We start from the raw sequence: 18,676 nt of genomic DNA on the forward strand, positions 1-18,676 counted from the left end.
ATTTTGGCCTGGAAACATATACAGAAAGTCTGGTTTTAGTTAGAATGTGAGAATTTCAAAATGTGTCTATGTGAAATCAATTTCATGGAGGTAAGCTCAGTAAGTTTGGTTTTGGTTAGTTGCATGTGAAAAGACATTAATCCATCTGTTAAAAAAATGACTACATTTAATTGAAAGGTTTGTCAGATTATAACCTTTATATCATGTGGTATTTGATGAAGTTAAGTCCTTTATACACAGTACAGTCCAGTGCAGTGTTACTGCAGTTTTACAAGTGAGATGCTAGTGCTGTAATGATAGCATTTTTACATCTGCCTACAACCTGGATTAGTGTATAGAGGAAAGTGAAGACAGAAATTCCTATATTTACTGCAGCCTTAATAGATAAAATGCAATGCAGCCAAAGGCAATGTTGGAGCTGGAAACATAAAAACATTGTTCTCTTGTTCTTGTGATGCTATAACATTCACTATGTTACTGATACTTTACTGTGTATAATACAAAAGACAATTACAAGGTCAGTGTTCATAACAGGCATTCTTTTAACTTTTAACTTTTGAATAAGAAAGTTTATCACTGCAAGTAGCTGCATGACATATTTAGTGTTGTCACACACTCTATAATTCATTAAATTAAAAAGGTGATGTCCTTGCCTGGTTACTGAATGTAGAAAGTCGATGGTGCTGAGTAACTGCTGAGTGATGCTGAATAACCTCGTCAAACTGAATGTGTCATTTTGCAACACGCTGTGGCTTTACAACAGTAGCAGCGAATGAGCAGGATGAACACATGCACTTACAGAACGATAAAGGCACATGTATAATATATGACCAGAGCGCATGCTAACAGTGGTAGATTGAATGCACGCACACAGTTCATGAGCAGGGTGACCCAAATAGTGGCAGTGATATTTTCAGTGTGTGTGAGTCATGCAATCCAAAAACAAGGCAGGGTGTGAAACGACTTCTTTAGAGCTTAGTAGGCAGAGCGCACAAGTGTATGGATAGTGGGAGGAAGGTGGAGAAAGGAGCATAGTAGGCTGCATGTGTGGAAATCTGCTCCGTCTAGCTCTCGGAGAGAGACGTGGATGTTTGCACATTCAGCCAGAGCTTCTTCCAGGCCAGTGGAATCGCTGGATGTGAGCTCTGCATCTGACAGGTGGTTCATTAAACACTTTGCAAAAGAACACCAAAACAAAACATGATCTGTTGAGAGAAAAACTAAATAAAATCTGTATATGACTCATCATTTAATAATGTTGCCTTACAGATTCAGCTGCAGTGTATCAACATGCTATAATTTTGCCAAACCAAAGATGGCAAAATGGCAAAAGAAGTTACTTAAATTATTTTCCATTAACTCAAGTATAATTGGGATTTTTCTGACAGAAACTTTATATTGATAAAATGTACAGGAGGTATTGATTCATATTGATGTACTCTGAACCTACTGCTGCATTGTCAGTTATTGCCATGCACTAAGATTGCTTGTCCTCATTGCCAGTAACATTTTTATATTCCTGCAATGCTAACAAATCGAATATTCCATGACATCACTTTGTTTCTCCCTCTATTGGCTTGCCCAAAGCGGGTGAGAATAGAGCATCGCAATAAAACAGTTATTTCTATGCATTTCTTCATGTTGGCAGTAAATATGAATGAAGCGGATACCAAATAGCACCCAAGAGGACTATTTAGCTGTTGCTAATGCTGCCTGACTTTGCCTTTAGACACTGCTACCCAGACGCAAGGGGGACGAGTGAGAAAAGATGGTTTTCATTTGTATCCAATTTAACATCTGTGTTGTGTTCTATATTGGGATGCAACATAAGTGATCACAGACAGTGTTGGAGATGACACAATGTTGCTTGTAATGGCAAGAACTATCTGTTTCCAGCAGAAGTACACCAGCGTGTTCATTCAGGTTTATTAGGCTCAGTTGGGCTACCAGTTTCACACCAACCATGGCAGACTCCATTGATTGATTGAGGTCAATTGTAAAGCATTACGTTAAATTGTGAAACAATATATACCTTTCAACTGTCACTTAAAATTAGAGTAAATTTGAGTAAGGAGCTATTAATTAGTGAATACCTAATAGAGCATGAAAGTTCATTCTTGACCTTGGAAATAGTAAATTGACAAAATAATCTCAACTCAAGGCCACTTACTAGTTTTTTTCAGGGCTTCTTTAACAGATGGAGTTTGCTCAGTTGTCATGGATCCAGGAAGCCATCTGCATTCGACGCCAAAGACCATCCTTCAACAGAGACAAGGGATATCCCACATATATGACCACTTGTTATCATGTGACCCCGGTTCCATACTTAGGTCACATGTTCTTACAACTAAGCAAATTCTATGCTGAACAAACTCCATCCATGTTTGAGATTCTTCAAATGATTGAAAGTGTACCTTGAATTGAAATAATCTTGTCATACCTAACAAGTAGTTCCTGAATTACCTGAAACAAGATAAATCTGAGGGTTTCACAAGATGATAAGAAAGAAGGAAAAACATATTTCTATTGCAGAAAGTTAAGTTTTTTTCAGACTGTCCTCTAATCTTTGTCTTTCTCTTAATTTTACTTCTTCAAGCCTCTGAATAGAAGCAAGGGAAAGAGTAATTCTTAGTTGACTTGGTCACAACTAGTACACATATGCAGCCTGTGACAAAGTATCACAAGTCGACATTGCTTTAACTTAAGGGGCAACAAACAAAAAAGTTTGGGAACCACAGATTCTACATGGATGCATTCTGTCATGTTAACAATTCTTCCCCTCCTACTTTAATGGACAATTGAAAAACTCTGAAAAACAGGTAAATAGAACAACACCCCAACATTATACATTGTAAGTACATGAAAATGTGGAAAAACAAAAACAAACATGACTTCATATGCTAAAATTCAATAAGAGATTTACAAATGGACTAAATAAAAGCAATGCATAAAAAATACCTTTCCCAATTCCCTAATGATTCTAAGGTTGCGTGGTTGGTTTAACCAATTCCCTGCTTGCTTTACTGCCAACTGCCCAACATACCAACAGCAGTAAATTAGATCTGACTACATCTGCATTCCCATGCTACATTTCCACAAGGAGCATGCCAAAGTGTGTGTTTTATTTGTTGCTCTTGCTAATTGATTGCTCCTCTCTCTGGAGTCCATTCAAATTGATGTTAATTAAACTTGTCTGAGTTCACCCTTTTTCTCAAGAGTAAATCAAATGATTGATCTTGGCGTTGTATGCACACTAATCAAGTATAGTGCATAGGACGTCATGGTTCAAATTACCTGAAATACCACGTTTGTAGTAACTTATGTTATTCTCTTTTCTCTTTCCCTCTCCTGTAGTTTATTGCCTTTGCATCTTTGTTCTTCATCCTGGTCTCCATCACCACCTTCTGCTTGGAGACTCATGAGGCTTTCAACACCATTATTAACAAGACAGAGCTGATGCGGAACAGCAGCCTGCCAGACTCGGGCCCACAGTACGAGATTGAAACTGACCCCGCACTCACGTACGTCGAGGGCGTTTGTGTCTTCTGGTTCACCATTGAGTTCCTGGTGCGTGTGACCTTCTGCCCGGTCAAATTGGAGTTTGTTAAGAGCGTGCTCAACATCATCGACTTTGTGGCTATCCTACCTTTCTACTTGGAGGTAGGGCTGAGTGGCCTTTCTTCAAAGGCTGCCAAGGATGTGTTGGGGTTCCTCAGGGTGGTGCGCTTTGTTCGTATCCTGCGTATCTTCAAGCTAACACGTCATTTCGTGGGGCTTAGGGTGTTGGGCCACACTCTACGGGCCAGCACCAATGAATTCCTGCTGCTCATCATCTTCCTGGCATTGGGAGTGTTAATTTTTGCCACTATGATCTATTATGCTGAACGCATCGGCGCTAAGCCCAATGACCCCACTGCTAGCCTCCACACCAAGTTCAAGAACATCCCCATCGGCTTCTGGTGGGCTGTGGTAACCATGACTACATTGGGCTATGGCGATATGTATCCAGAGACATGGTCAGGCATGGTGGTGGGGGCATTATGCGCCTTAGCTGGCGTGCTGACAATAGCCATGCCTGTGCCTGTTATCGTCAATAACTTTGGGATGTACTACTCCCTGGCCATGGCCAAGCAGAAGCTGCCCAAGAAGAGGAAGAAACACATCCCTCAGGTGGTGCAGGGAGGGTCTCCCACCTACTGCAAAGCCGATCTCAACACTACCTGCAACAGCACTCAAGGTGACCTGTGCCACGTCAAAGGGAGCAGGGTACTAGAACGCAACCGCTCAGGTAAGACCATATGGTCAGACCAAGTCCATATGAGAGAGAAAATTATGACCAACCACACCTCAGTAGTTAAGTTCAGCAAGAGTATTATTCATGTAGTGATAGTGAGGAAAATACATAAGGGACCTCATCTCAGGTAGAAAGCAGTGACCATTTGACAGATTTTCCCCTGAGACTTGGAGTGGTTTCTCCCCCTCGAGACTTACAAACGCCACAGCAGTTCCCTCACAAAAGACTGAGCTCTTTTGCCCTGCAGCCCTCATCTCCGGTTGCCACAGTGATAAGGGAGGCAATGCAAAAGGTATTGAGAGAAGGAGAAGCATTGGAATAGCTCATGCTGATAAGAATCCAGAGTCCTTGTGTCGAAGTGTTTCTTCCAGTAGAGATTGTTCAATTGTGGCTTAGACCGTAGGTGGCTGTTTTTCCCTTTAGGCTCATGTCAATAATTTACACTGATACATCTTTGATGGAAATTAGTGTCGACCTCTGTATACTGATTTTCTTTGAATTCTAGTGCAGACAATCCTGAGGGTAGGTGCACACTCCAAGCTTCTCACAGTCAATTTGAATAAGTCTCAGAACCTTATATTTAATAAGCATAGAAAAATTAATTCCTCAACTGCATGCACAAACAGAATCAATCTGGTTTAGTTGCCTGTGTGATTTCCTTAGAGGTCATTTAAAATATAGAGCCAGCAAGGTTACTTTCCTTTTCAATGTCCTTTAGATTGCCTCCCTCTTTTTGTTACAATGTGAAAGGTTTCTTTTACATATACTGTATATTCATTTTGGTCACATTTGAGGAGGACTTGTCAACTTCCAGTATATATGGATTTACTCAGGGATTAAATAATCGAAAAAATGTAATTTAAAAACCTTTATAGTAATCTAAAGAAAGTAACTTTTTGGATATTTACTATCATTAATAGAAATTCACTGTAGCATGAACATTTCTGCATGATTATTTCTGTATTAAACTGAACATTTTCTTACTTGATGGTATTATGTTACTATTATAAGTAACTGACTGTTCATTAACACTCCCTGAACAGCAATTTGAAAGGCAGAGCTTAGCAACAGTAACTAGGCACAGCAGGCCTGTCAAGTGTAGGATTTCTCCACATGTTGAGGCACACAGAGCTGTTGTAAGAGCAGGACTCAAGCAATACCCTTTTTTAAGCTTTTCTGTGTGCTTATCTGCTTCAACGTAGGCTGCTATGTCTAGCTACTAGCTTTCTACCAGGAAAAAGTAGCTGAGCATTACTTCCGAAGCCAAGGAGCATATCATTAATTATTATTTCTCCACAGTGTGGAAGCCAGTCCTGGAATCTATCAAAGTTTAGGGTAATGTTAGCAGTTCTGTAATGTTAGCAGCCCTTATAACAATGCTACAATGTTACATGTCCTCCACATGCATCATTAGCTGGAGAGGGACATGCAGCTAATTAGCATTCAGACTCTTAGCACACTGTTATAGTCATCAAGTGCATCTCTAACATCCCTTTTACAAGACACTTTTTAATACTTCAAGCTGACTTGTTTTAAAACAAATCTACTGGAAGCAATGAAAAGTCAGGACAGCGTTTTCAACCAACTCATGCAGCTAGCTTAATGAGCTAGCTTTCTACTGATAAAATTTGCTAGTGAATAGTGTCATTTCAGCAAAATGCCTGCTAGAGACGAGATGCTTGCTTTTGTCTATTTGTGTCTGTCATCATGGCCCATTCCTTCAAGTATGATATATAATATTATCATTTCAAATATTGAGAATTTCAAGTGGTTAATCTGCCACTGCTATCACTGTAAACTGCATATGTGCCATGTGAGAACGGCAGGTTTGACAGGCGTAGGGAGTTTGTCAGACCCCTTAAAAAGAAAACACTGGTGTTATTTTATCTTTTTATTATTAACAAATCAAATGACATGACTAAAACCAATAATGAATTTATCCTACTAACCATTATTGCCTTTGTAGCCAAAGCCTAATATAGTTTATGCTTCTATGTCTTCCAAAAACTATTAAAAACATATAAAAAAAAAACCACACTGATGCAATTCATGACATATTCCATCATTACAATGGACATGGCGGTTGTGAAACTGCAACAGCATTTTCAGGCTCTGGAGCATACAGCACACACAGCTCCACTTTTACATGCTGAGAAGAATATATTACACTGGCCTCCCTGATTGTCATGATGGAATACAGTATGTCATCTAAATGCAACAGTGTTTATAAGCTTTTAATAGTTTTTGGGCAGAAATTGAGTTGTTTGGCACAGAGGCAACAGTTATATCAGGCTGTGGCTTCACAGATAACACTTGTTAGTACTATAAATTTATTGCTGGTTTTGGTCTTTTCAAGAGATTTATTGAGAATAACATAAAGATCAATGTTATCCTTGTCCTTTGAGTATGGCAAATGCAGGCATCCCACTAGTAAAAACGGTTGTTTTTGTTGTAAATCCTCATTGGCCCATAAGAAAACAATGTGTCTTTGTGATCAACTGGAACTCAACACTCTGTCTTACCTTCGACCTCTGCTGTGCTGTGCGTCGGTTTGACATTTGGCACAGGCTTTTTATGTGGAAGGCTGTTTGATGTTTGTCGTGATTGTGATTCCCCTGTCACCCCGAAACTCCCCTGTTCCCTCACCCACCAAACCCTCTCTCTCTCTCTGCTTATATACTACTGAGAATATACTAATGGGAAGTATGTTTCCTTTTCATTGCTCCCCAGAGAGAATATAATTACTAACCATAACATTTAAGTAATGTTAGCTAGCTTGTATTGTGAGTTGTCAGATTGTGAGAAAAAAATGTAAGGGAATAGAGAGATATTATATTTTATAATATATAACTCCAAGTGTCTTTTCATTTATATACATCATTATTTAACATATTTGCATTTAGTACCTTTTTTGTCAGTGCAACTAAAGAAGACAATGCACAAATGTGGCTTTGTTAAAATCAAACCTTATCATTTTAAGTGGCCTCCTTGATCTTACTAATCCTTTCGGAAGTGTCCTGTCATAGTAGATTAATAATGAGATGAGTAGATGTGTTTAAGATAATAGAAGATTTTTACTCAGTGAGTATATCTATGCAGTAAGAGTTCACATTTTAAAGACATGTTTGTAACTTGGAAGTCATTTTTACAGACAACATAACAATGACATGAGTCCATTCTAGTAAAATCTATCAGTTTTATTAGAACTACATCTTGATAAAAAATCATGTTTTATTCTTAAATTTATTGTGCAATATTACACTAAAGACAATTTCAAGTAAACTCCCACTAAAGAAAAGTTGTTGTTATTAGGCAATTACAGACTGTAAAACTGTAAAATATGAGGCCTCAGCCATTTGAGTTAAACAAAGGAAGTAGGTATCTTCCAATTTTACTGTCTTTTTAGTGCGAAATTCCCTTTATATGGTAATATACCTCTACCGCAGCTCAGCACAGAAATACTGTCCAAGGAAGCACAAAGAGGGAATTCTGTACTGGAAGGACTGACTGTGGAAGATCTATATTTGTCTAACTGGACTGCTACAGCCTCCAGTCCCACATCTCCTCTATTTGAAGCACATTATGAAGGGATCGGCCATTGTGGACTTGGGGGGTGCCCGAATCCAAATACATTATTCAGTAAAGCACAAATAGTGGGTTTTTAACAAACATTTATTGTAGAAATATTTCAGAAAATTATTTGTTTTTGGGAAGAAAAATAAAAACCATGTCAAATACCGGAGCACAGTTTGGTTACAAAACTATCTCAGTCTCTCTCCTCTGCTCCGCTGTTACGTCTATCAGCAGGTCTCTTATTTGGACATCATGTTCCCCAGAGATAAAGCTGAGCTACTGACACAAGTGAAGTACTTACAAGAGACTCTCCGTAACCTGGTGTTCCCCTTCTCCTTTCCACAAAGTTAGGTTGTAAAAAATAGGCAGTAAATGAAAAGTGCAAAGCAAGAATCGCCTTTGAAGTCTGTGTTATGGTTGTATAAATAGGTAGAGGTCTGTCTGCACATTGGCAATGCACTCAGTTTAGCTCAGTAGTCAGTGCAGTTGTCTATGATCTGGAGGACTCGAGTTTGAGACCTGGTGTGGGGACCTCCTTTGTAAGGTAGTTTATTCATAAACACTTATTTTAACACTTTAATATCCTAAAATTAAAAGTGTAAAAAAAACAAAAACTGGATTTTTACGCCTATTTCCACTTTTATTCGAATAAAAAATACAAATATAAATAATTTTGCTGCGACAAATACAAATACTGGGCCCTCTGCACATCCCTATTATGAACAAGTGGAATGATTACAGCAAACAAGTTGTTTCAGTGTATATGGCATGTGACTTAATAAGAATAAGTGAATCAATCGCTTCAGCCTGGCAGGACATATTCATGTCTGTAATCTGTGTTAATTCCTTTCTTGCAGTTCTGTCAGCAGATTGCAGCGGGGGCAGTGACCTGACCATGTCTCCAGAGGAGAGGGTCCCCATGCGAAGGTCCAGCACTCGGGAGCAGGACCGCCGAAGTGGGGGAACATGTTTTCTGCTTGCTGCTAGTGACTACACCTGCCCTGCAGATGGAGGGATACGGAAAACAGGTAACTGCATGTTGAAATTCAACTTTGAGTAAATATTTTAAAATACGTATGGATTTTTGGTCTTCATTTGTTTGAAAGGCATGCAATATTTTCTTGTCTTATACAGAATCATTCTGAAATTCATGCTTGCTATTGTGCATTGATACTGTTTCATTTTTGATTCTTTAGACAGTCCAAGTCTGGTTAGGTTTCATCTCTAAGGGATTACCTGTGACCACCACCAGTATGTGTGGAATATTTGTTTAATAATCTCAAAAAACAGAGCAGTTCAGTTTTCAGATGAGTTTATTATTAAAAAATAATTTTATTTAAAAAAAATTGTATTAAAAATAGAGAAAACATCAGTCACAATCCTCATCAGCTGATCCGTATCCTTAGTGACTGGGACACCCACATCCCTGAAGGGGGAAGGCTGTTTGTTCAGGCCTAGCGAGCTAAGGTAACGTAACCCCTGATCCAGAAGGTGCTGCTGCTGTGGTTCTCAGCAGTGACACACAGCACAACTTTTTTGGCAACTCTGATCGGCAGCAATGTCCATGCAGCTGACTCAGAACTGTTGCTTTCTTTACAATTTATTCATGCTTTCTTGTTGCCTGGAAACACTTGAATATATTTCTGACCTTGTGTCTCACTTTTTTGGCTGTTGCCAGGTTCATTGCCCATGTTCAGCTCCCAGATTAATTGCCCAGTATATCATCTGCTTTAAGGTAATGATACACCAGCAGATATTTCAGATACATACGATCAGAGGAATTAAAATTGTTAAATTAATAGATTTGAATCCCATCAACTCATAAACATGTTGACTTCTTCATTGTTACATTGTAACACACTAACATTTGCAACTACTTAAAAAAGCTGTCCCAGCTAATCACCAGTGTATACAGTAGATTCATTCATATTCAAATCAAATAAATATAGCCTTTTTATCTAACATACAAAATATGTTACATTCTGTATTTTAAGATAAGACCAAAAAAAGACATAATTATGAATATGTGGAGAGCATCATTTTCATCAACACAAAAGTCAGTTAATTACAGTATGAAGGCCTTTTAACTGACACTTTGCTATGCCCGCAGTTCCTCATAGGCACTGTTACTAGTCTGTCAAGCTTTCCATTCTAGCACTGCACATATACAGTTTACAGTCATAATGGTGGCAGACTTATTATTCAAAGCTTGTGTTAATTTTTGAAACCTTTCAGTCCTTAACTTGTGCAATAATGCAAAAAGGACTGAAGCTAAAGCAACATGTCACCTACAAGAAGTCAGCAAGCTCACCAGTTGATGATCCATGTAGAAAACATGGAAATAATGCATTACTCTTATATTGGATGGTTAGTTAGCCACAGTACTTTAGAAGTATTATGAGAAAAAATGTTATTTCAAACAATTTTCTGTCTAACATCACACCATTCAGATGTTTACCATAGAAATATAGTATCAGTAAAAAATTTGGACACATCTTCCCATTCACTTGAATGAGAAAGTGTGTCCAAACATTTGATACTGTACATAAATTACAAACAGCATAGTTAAGATTTATGCTTTATTGTTAGTATTTTCAAACAGTATAGGTTTCCCTTTTACATGAGAGAAGGGTTTGAGAATGAGAAGGAGTTTGGCAAAGTCATCTTGAATTAACATACCCATATCCAACACAGAATAGGACAGAGCTGCAAATGTCACCTTAAACTCTTGATATTCCAGTGTTAAACCAGCTCTCAAACAGTGGACGTGTCAATCCTGTGGGGATTTTTTGAACGTAACATGTAAGCTGATAATGTAGTGTGATAATGTTGTTAGGTAATGATATGCTAACTTCTGGCCTTGAAAGTAACCTGGGTCACTTTTCTAGGTAGTGTTTACTAGTTAGCCAAGCATGCTAACATTAGCAGCTTGCAGACAAACAGACTTTTTAATCCATCCTTTCACTCATGAATTTTTGGCTTTAGAAAGGCGCAAAAAACTCTAAAATCTTTAAGATACTGAGTATCATTCTTATAGAGCCCCATGCACATGTGAAGAAATCCAAAGTTTGACAGTTACATTTGCTAAGCTATGAATGATAATCACTGCTTGTGGGAAGGGTTTTGCAAACAGTCAGTTCCAAGCCCTTGATAATAATATATTGTTACTGCAAGTTTTAATATTTGTATTAATGAAGAAGTCAATTCACCAATCATTATGAGTTGACCATGGTTCTGCACCACCGCAGTGACCTGATTCTTGTTTCTAATTGGACAATGCTGAAACTTTGCCAATTAGTCATGAAGCTTACCTAGATATTGAAACCGATATCTTTTTTCATCATTGTTTCCAATGAGAAATAAAACTGATGAAATTTGTCTTCAAATTTTGCTGTCAGATTTGCCCAAATTATTTGCCTGTCAGTCATCACCTTCAGTCATGTAGCGATGCCACGGTGGAAAGGTCAGACTTAGAAAGGGCTCGACTTTCCAAACACTTTAACCCAAGCTAAAGGTCATTGTGAAGTTCACATCTGCTGCATTATCAAAAAGCCTTGTTGCTGTCCCATGCCATTTCAAAGCCCAAAAAGGTCATGAACCAAGATGTATAAACTGAGAAGTTCACACAGTGGAAATGAACTCATGCTGCAGCTGATTTGATAGGTGTTCATTACAGCAAAATCATAAAACACCATACTTATGTAAAATACTTTCAGATTCAATCTCCTTTTGACCACACTAAAATAATATTTAGACACCACATAAGGTGTTTGTCGGCTTAATTCATCAATTTTATCTCAGGCATCTTGGGGCATTAATGTTGTGTTAATCTGCACAGTAATGTGAAAGTGTTAAGCCTCGGCTAATTGCTTTCTATCAGAATTTAACTGCCTCTCTAGGAAGCTCTCTAAATGTCCTGCTTTCAGTGGTATTGCTCTATAGCCATACAGTGCTGCTGTACTCACTCTATAGCAGGCAAATCAATGCTATCACACCATTATAGTGCCGCTCATTAAGAGGAAGATTTTGTTAAATTAAATTTTAGCCCCCATTTCTTAAGAATTCTAATGAGATACATCATTTAGGTTCACTTGTGGAGCCCTATTCTATCTTGTTGATGCTTTTCAAGCTGAGTATTGAGATAGTCAGCAGGTTAAACTACTGTACATGTGGTCCAGATCCTCTAGAGAGCCCATTATTGTGGTCTCTCTCACAGCAGGGCACCTCGCCAGTCTTGTTTTTTTGACATAGGCGGCCGAGCAGCTGTGCCTTCAGTGTTTCAATCTCTGCAGTTGCCGCCACACTGGCGCCAATGCATTAAACATCAGGTCCTTTCTAGCCTCACTACCTGTTGGCATGGACCCAGTCCACCCTTTGTTCTGCCTGCTTGGCTGGTTCTGAAATAGCCCCGGTTTAATTTACACCCTCCCTCTCGGTGAAACAAATGGTGCCGTATGCAGTATGGTAATGAGGCCACGTTCCCATTAGCTGTTCTTCATCAGTGCTTACACCAGCTGACTGGCATGTTCCATTAATGATCTGGCTGCTTTGGCTTGCTTGTTTATTTTGCACCAAGTAACCAAATGCAAATTTGCCAGTGTGCATCACATGCTGCATTTTTAGAAGTTTGAGCTGTTGTAAAGTGTGATTCTGTACAGATAACTGAAGAATTAATAATTAAGGACTTTTTAATCATCATCATCATCATCATCAGTATGTGCAGGCTACAACCTAGATTTATACACATATAAACAGTTTATTTGACTGTTATTTGATAGATAATGTACATGTTGGTAGTCTAAAGGTGTACACTTGGCTCTGTATGACTGGTGTATATTTGAACTATGTGCCTCCATATGAATGAATGATTTATACGAGCATTCCTTAAACTTTTTTCCATTTATTATACATTTGTAAGATCTATAGACTTAAACAATTTCTTGTGAGATGAAATACTAATGATGATGCCATGAGATGAATGACTTCTGGTGTATTATTCTATTCTTCTATACCACTAGTTATAGCAATAGCTCTAATTTGACTAATGGGTTGGTACATTTACTCTGGCAGTCTGGAGTTTTAATCACACAGGCATGTCTCAGACACAGAGCTGCCATAGAGTTTGAAGCAATCTGATTGGTTGACTGAGTGGGTGGAGCCATAGAACCATCATTAGCTGAATGGCAGTCTGAAATGGCAGAGAAGAAACTGAAACTGGTCAAAATAGAAATGGAAGTGATTTCATTATTTCATCCATTCATAATCATAACATTCATTATATTGGAACATCAGCACTTTAGCTAGCTGGCATACCTAGCAAGCTAACATAAGTCCAGCTAACATATATAGATATTTTACGTATAGGCCGAAACTACTGTACAGTTACTGTACAATATCCCCCACTTGGGAAAAGGAAAAACAGAAGTGTTAACAAATCAGCAAAAAAAAAAAAAAAGATGGTTGCAAAGCAACCATGGCTGGCAGTCACATTTAAACACCTAATTATCAACACCAATACAATGAATTCAGCTTGTTAAATTGTTTGTTAATGAGTCATTACAAAAATGTAAGTAAATGTAGATCCCATTTATCTTGTGTGACTACATTCCCAAGTTGGAGTAATGGGCCATGTTTCCTGTTTTTTCCATTCTGCCAACATGGCACAAATGTAGCATAAAGGCCGTAGAGGACACATGTCTAGTGTTGTTAAAACTTAGGGCCTCCGCTTCTTTTAAAAGATGTTGGCATAACCTTTGAAAACATTACTATACATGGAAATCTATGCTAGCAACTGTCAATACAGATAGGTTAGATAAAACCTAGCTAATATCAGCTATAAAAATAGTCATCTTTTCACTTAATGTAAAGTCAGGTTTAACAGATTGTATAGTTGACAGCTTTGCAGCCATTTTGCCACTGGTTTGTTGACATTTGTGCAGTTCTTTTTGCCAAGTGGGAGATACTGTTGCTATCAGAGATTCCTAATATCTCAGACGCAGATGTGGATGGTTTTCCCCACTCAGCTGCTTGTAATTACCCTCTGACAATCTGAAGTGACCGTAATGTGTTTTCAAATTAAGTGGTAACCTTTCCTTTTACAGTCCCTTAATTACTAAGTATTTACCTGGTAAATATATGGTAAATAACAGTATATTATTGGGTAATCATCACTGGTAATAAGTAGGTAAATACAGAGAAACTACAGCCTCCACTATTACTTCTCAACTCAACTAAGTACCATCCAGTTGTTTTAGGTTGGCAAGAATTGCATACTTCCTAGGAAAGTAGAAAATCATAGAAACACCTCCTCTATTACCCATCAATTCAAGTTACAATTGTAGTTATCCAAGGTTTATGTTGGTAACAGCCCAAATTTAATGATGTTCTATCTGGATGAGGTTTGGCTATCTGTGTTGATAGCATGGAAAAGGGAATAATCTTATTACAAATTATATGGTAAGTGCCTGGTAATACCGTGAAAACAAAAAAGGCTTCCTTTTACAGCACAGTTTCAGCTTATTTACTGAGTAAATTGTAAAAAACATCTGCAAGAACATACACAGTATTTAATATGCACCATAACACTAGAGGAAAACTGTTTCTGCAGAGGTTGTTACGTGGTAAGTTTAAGTTAAATCTAATAAACCCTTTATAAATGGGTGTAGCCATGAGGAATAACTTTATGAGAAAAAGTAATTTATTGGAAAGTACTGTACTATCTTAATTGCTAGATAGAACATAATTCAACTTTGGCTGTTATCAACATAAACCTTGGATAACTACAATTGTAATTTGAATTGATGGGTAATAGAGGAGGTGTTTCTAACGGCCGGGACACACAGCATGTGTAAGCAGTGCGTGTGCGTCGCAAAACTTCTTGCTTTTCATTTCGGCACCCATGTTAACAGATTAGAGCAGCCGCACAGCCTGAGTGAGCCATGCATCTCATGCTGCGATGCATCATCTAGAGATTTGGGGTCTCGCCTATTTTTGACATGTGATGCGCACATTTCCCAGCAAAAATAGACAATGAAAATGATCTGTTGAATGTCATATTGACAAAATACCAGCAACATTGCACCATTCACTATATTTTCAATGTGAATCTGTAGAATATGTCACAGACATGAAAAAAACAAAGTGTCACCACTGTGGGTCAGCCTGCACAGTGCACGCCAGGGCAGGGAGCCTCTCTGGCAGGGAACTCCAGCGTGGAGAGTCAGCTATACATGAAGCTTCTTTTCTCAACTTCTGTCGCTTTCTATGATATTAGTTCAAACCAGGACTTCTGCCTGTTGTTTTACCTGCTTCCAGACGGAGATCTGGTGTTGTTATTTTCCTTATTTGTTGTCAGTTTTCCTCCTGACAGTTAGTTCAGAGGTTTGTTTGTCAGAGTGTGTTTGGCTCATTTGGGGATTTTGGTGTCGTCTGGAGGGATTTTCTTCACTTGGAGCAGTGACAGCGGGAGCTTAACTGGCAGAATAATCAATATAATCAATAAAAAAAACTGTCCTGTGTGAGGAGTATATGTGGCTGACACAGAAGTAGTCCCAACCAGACCTCACCATGCCTGACAGAAAGGAAGTGCTTTCATCTCACGTTATTATTTATTTTTCACAATTGAGCACACGTTTCTTAACCTCTTTCTGTCTAACCTAAATATAAATGAAATTTATAATGAAATGATATAAGAAATGCTATTATTGATGGCCATTATCAAAGTCAAACTCTATGTAGAAAGATAGAGCTGGCAGTAGCGTCTGTGTGGACACCGCAGAGCCGCAGTAGTTCAGCAATGCACACACGCTGCTCAGGTAGAGGTAGGCTGTGTGTCCCAGGCGTAAGAATTGGTTGCCTACTTTCCTAGAAAGTACGCAATTATATTTGAGTTATTACCAACCTACACTGGTCACAACCACACGGTACTTAGTTGAGTTGATGGGTAATAGTGGAGGTTTTTCTTAGTATTTCAACTGTAGTTTCTATGTATTTACCTACTTATTATCAGTGGTAATTACCCAATAATATACTATAATATATCATATATTTACTGGGTAAATACTTAGGTGACTGTAAAAGGAAGCATTACCAATTAAGTAGGTTACCAAATAATAGTGAACCGTTTTTATGTATTTGACAGTTCAGCCATTTTCAATAATTTCCACCAAATTATTTACATGATTAGAAGATTATTTACAACTTCAACCTTGGAATTAATGCGATGGTCCCATGTATCTTTTCTGGTCAGATACATGTTTCCAAAATAGATGGAACATACAGTAGCATAAACCAGAAAAATAGTGGTTCTTTGGCCCCACCCTTTAAGGTTTACCTCAGCCAATGAAGTTAATTCTCCCTGCAGAGCAGCAACATTTGCCTAAGACTCCAATCTGCCGTACTGTCGTTGTCAGGAAATGTGCTGTGCATGCACTCACCATACAGTATGTTACCGTTGCTCTGTCTCACTCCTGTCTCCTGTCTTGTCTCGGTTTACTCGGCTGGCTCGGACTCGGATCGTTGCCTGCCTGCGTGCCTGCCTGCCTGCCTGCCTGTGTGTGTTCATGTCCTGTTCCTGCACAACCACCAACACCACCTCCACTACCACCACCTCTCTGTCGCCCCCCCCATCTGAAGGCTATGAGAAATCCCGGAGCTTAAACAACATAGCGGGCATGACTGGCATGGCTGGTAACGCTCTGAGGTTGTCTCCTGTGACCTCGCCCTACGGATCGCCCTGCCCACTACGGCGCTCTCGTTCCCCTATCCCCTCCATCCTGTGAGACGTCCAGCCCTGGGCCACTTTTGGCCTAACCCACCTTACATTCTACCCCCAAACAAGCCACCTCCCTTTGGTATTATATCTGAACTCTGTTCTAGATATTGTGTCTAGTGGTTAAGTACTTAACTTTGTAGCTAAGACTAATATTAGTGGTCTGGGCCACCTGAGCAAATCTTCACTCTCCCTTGAAGGTAGATCTGCTCAGCAAACATCTGCAGTAACTAGTCGGTTCTCCTGTGTCACCTGGAGTTCCCTTTAGTTCGATGTTGTCGTTCTTTGAGACTTGCAATAAAAGGACTCTGACTGATGGCTTCAGAAGTAGCAGCCATAACATTTAATAAAGGACATATTAATAATCAGGGATATTAGATGTTGCTATATTTAGATACCTTGAAAAAAAAAAGACGTGCTTCCAAAAAAAGAAAGAGAGATGTCACTTCATTTTAACCTCATACAACTGTGACTTTGTCTTTGTTTGGTTGGTTTGCTGTTTATTTTTGGGATGGAGATGGGAGGGATGGGTGTCGGGATGGAGGATTTGTCTTTCAGGAATGTGTTTTGAGTCACACAAGCACACGTACAGTCTGTCACTCTTCACCTGCTGCTGGGCCTGCTCATGTTTTTGCATGGATCATCCTGTAACCATCGTCTGCAAGCAATGTCGCCAGGGGAAAAGGGACGAGGCAGACAGTGAAAACAGTTTGAGGAGAAGATATATATATATATATGCATATATATATATTGGAGTTTAGAAGGGGTACACTTAACTTGTATTGTGTCTCATTTTGCCATTGGCTTCACCAACAATCCATCAAGGAGACTAAAAACACAGAATGCCAGCTGGGTGTTAGTTTCTCTCTGCATGTGGGTTTTTTGCTCATCTGCTGCTATTTCCAATTAACTTTCTCCTCCCTTCTTTATGTTTTTTTTTTCTTTTGACGGAGTGCCACCAAAGCTGTTGTGTCTCTGGTTGTTTACTCACAGATAACTGCAAAGAGGTTGTCTTTACTGGTTTCACACAAGCAGAGAGCAGCATTCTATCTTAATGGCTTGGGGAAAGGCACCGCCATGGCGGAAAGGTAACCTTCTGAATGGGTGTGTGGCTCAGATTGCAGTGCAGAACCCTCTCACCTACTTGGTCATGAATTACGAATTGTGGTTTTGTGTGTATGCACTAAGAAATGGGGGTAATTCAATAATCAATAAGAAAAGATACCTGTATGTGGTTGCAGAGAGAAGCACAGATGGTAACATTAAAGGTGCTGCTTGTAGCATTTTAGTCAGTGGATCATTACCACATTAAAATAGTACCATAATTAGTGTAAAATAAATGAGACCATCACTGAGGAGAAAAACAGTATTTTGCATCATGTGCCACCAGAATTGGTACAAAATTTGCATGATTTACACAAAAAAAACCCTCCTTTCCATTTCTGCTTTTTTAACTGCACATCACCAAAGGCTATTAACTGCAAACCCCCAAACCAGATAGACAAACCTGAGCTCCCTTAAAACATTTTAGGACTGTCATTAAACCTCATATGAAACTAAGGCAGCCTTTTTGTTTCACTGAAAGGCTGTGTTATTTATTATTGAGGAGACTTTTCTTCATGAGAGGTATAAATTGCCTCTGTGCACCAACAGGTGTTGGACAGCAGACATAACCATGCAGTGATGTGCCTCACCCATCCCTACAGTATGTCTATACCAGAAGCAGAAGGTTGCTTAGCAACTGGCTCACAGCTAGATGCGTCTTACACATAGCTCGGCAAAAAGTCAAACAATTAAAAAGAAGAGCTCTTGCAAACATTTTTCTTTGTCTGTAGACCAAATTATTGAATCACCCCCACCCAGACCACCGCAATATACAAAGCAGCTTTTATATTTCTGTATATATGCATAAAGAGCACCATAGGTTTGTACTATGTTGTCATTTTTGTGCATATATTTTAAATAGCAAATGTGCATGACAAGGTATTCTGAAATGATGTTCAACAAAGACAGATGATGCATTTCTGATATTTAGAGAT

At 38.9% G+C, this 18,676-nt stretch overlaps 1 protein-coding gene across 7 annotated transcripts in view; it reads left to right on the top strand.

Moving 5' to 3' along the window:
• Positions 1-18,676, top strand: part of kcnc2 (potassium voltage-gated channel, Shaw-related subfamily, member 2) — a 103,491-nt gene that overhangs the window by 82,982 nt on the left and 1,833 nt on the right. For 2 of the 7 annotated variants that reach the window (XM_044344029.1, XM_044344027.1), the window contains exons 2-4: positions 3,355-4,288; positions 8,725-8,895; positions 17,602-17,725. In XM_044344029.1, coding sequence (XP_044199964.1) covers positions 3,355-4,288; positions 8,725-8,895; positions 17,602-17,725 — 1,229 coding nt within the window. The other 5 variants (XM_044344032.1, XM_044344031.1, XM_044344030.1 and 2 more) reach the window with 4 other exon arrangements.

The sequence above is a fragment of the Thunnus albacares genome, chromosome 23 (assembly GCF_914725855.1).
Source record: "Thunnus albacares chromosome 23, fThuAlb1.1, whole genome shotgun sequence".
NCBI classification, from domain to species: Eukaryota; Metazoa; Chordata; class Actinopteri; order Scombriformes; family Scombridae; genus Thunnus; species Thunnus albacares.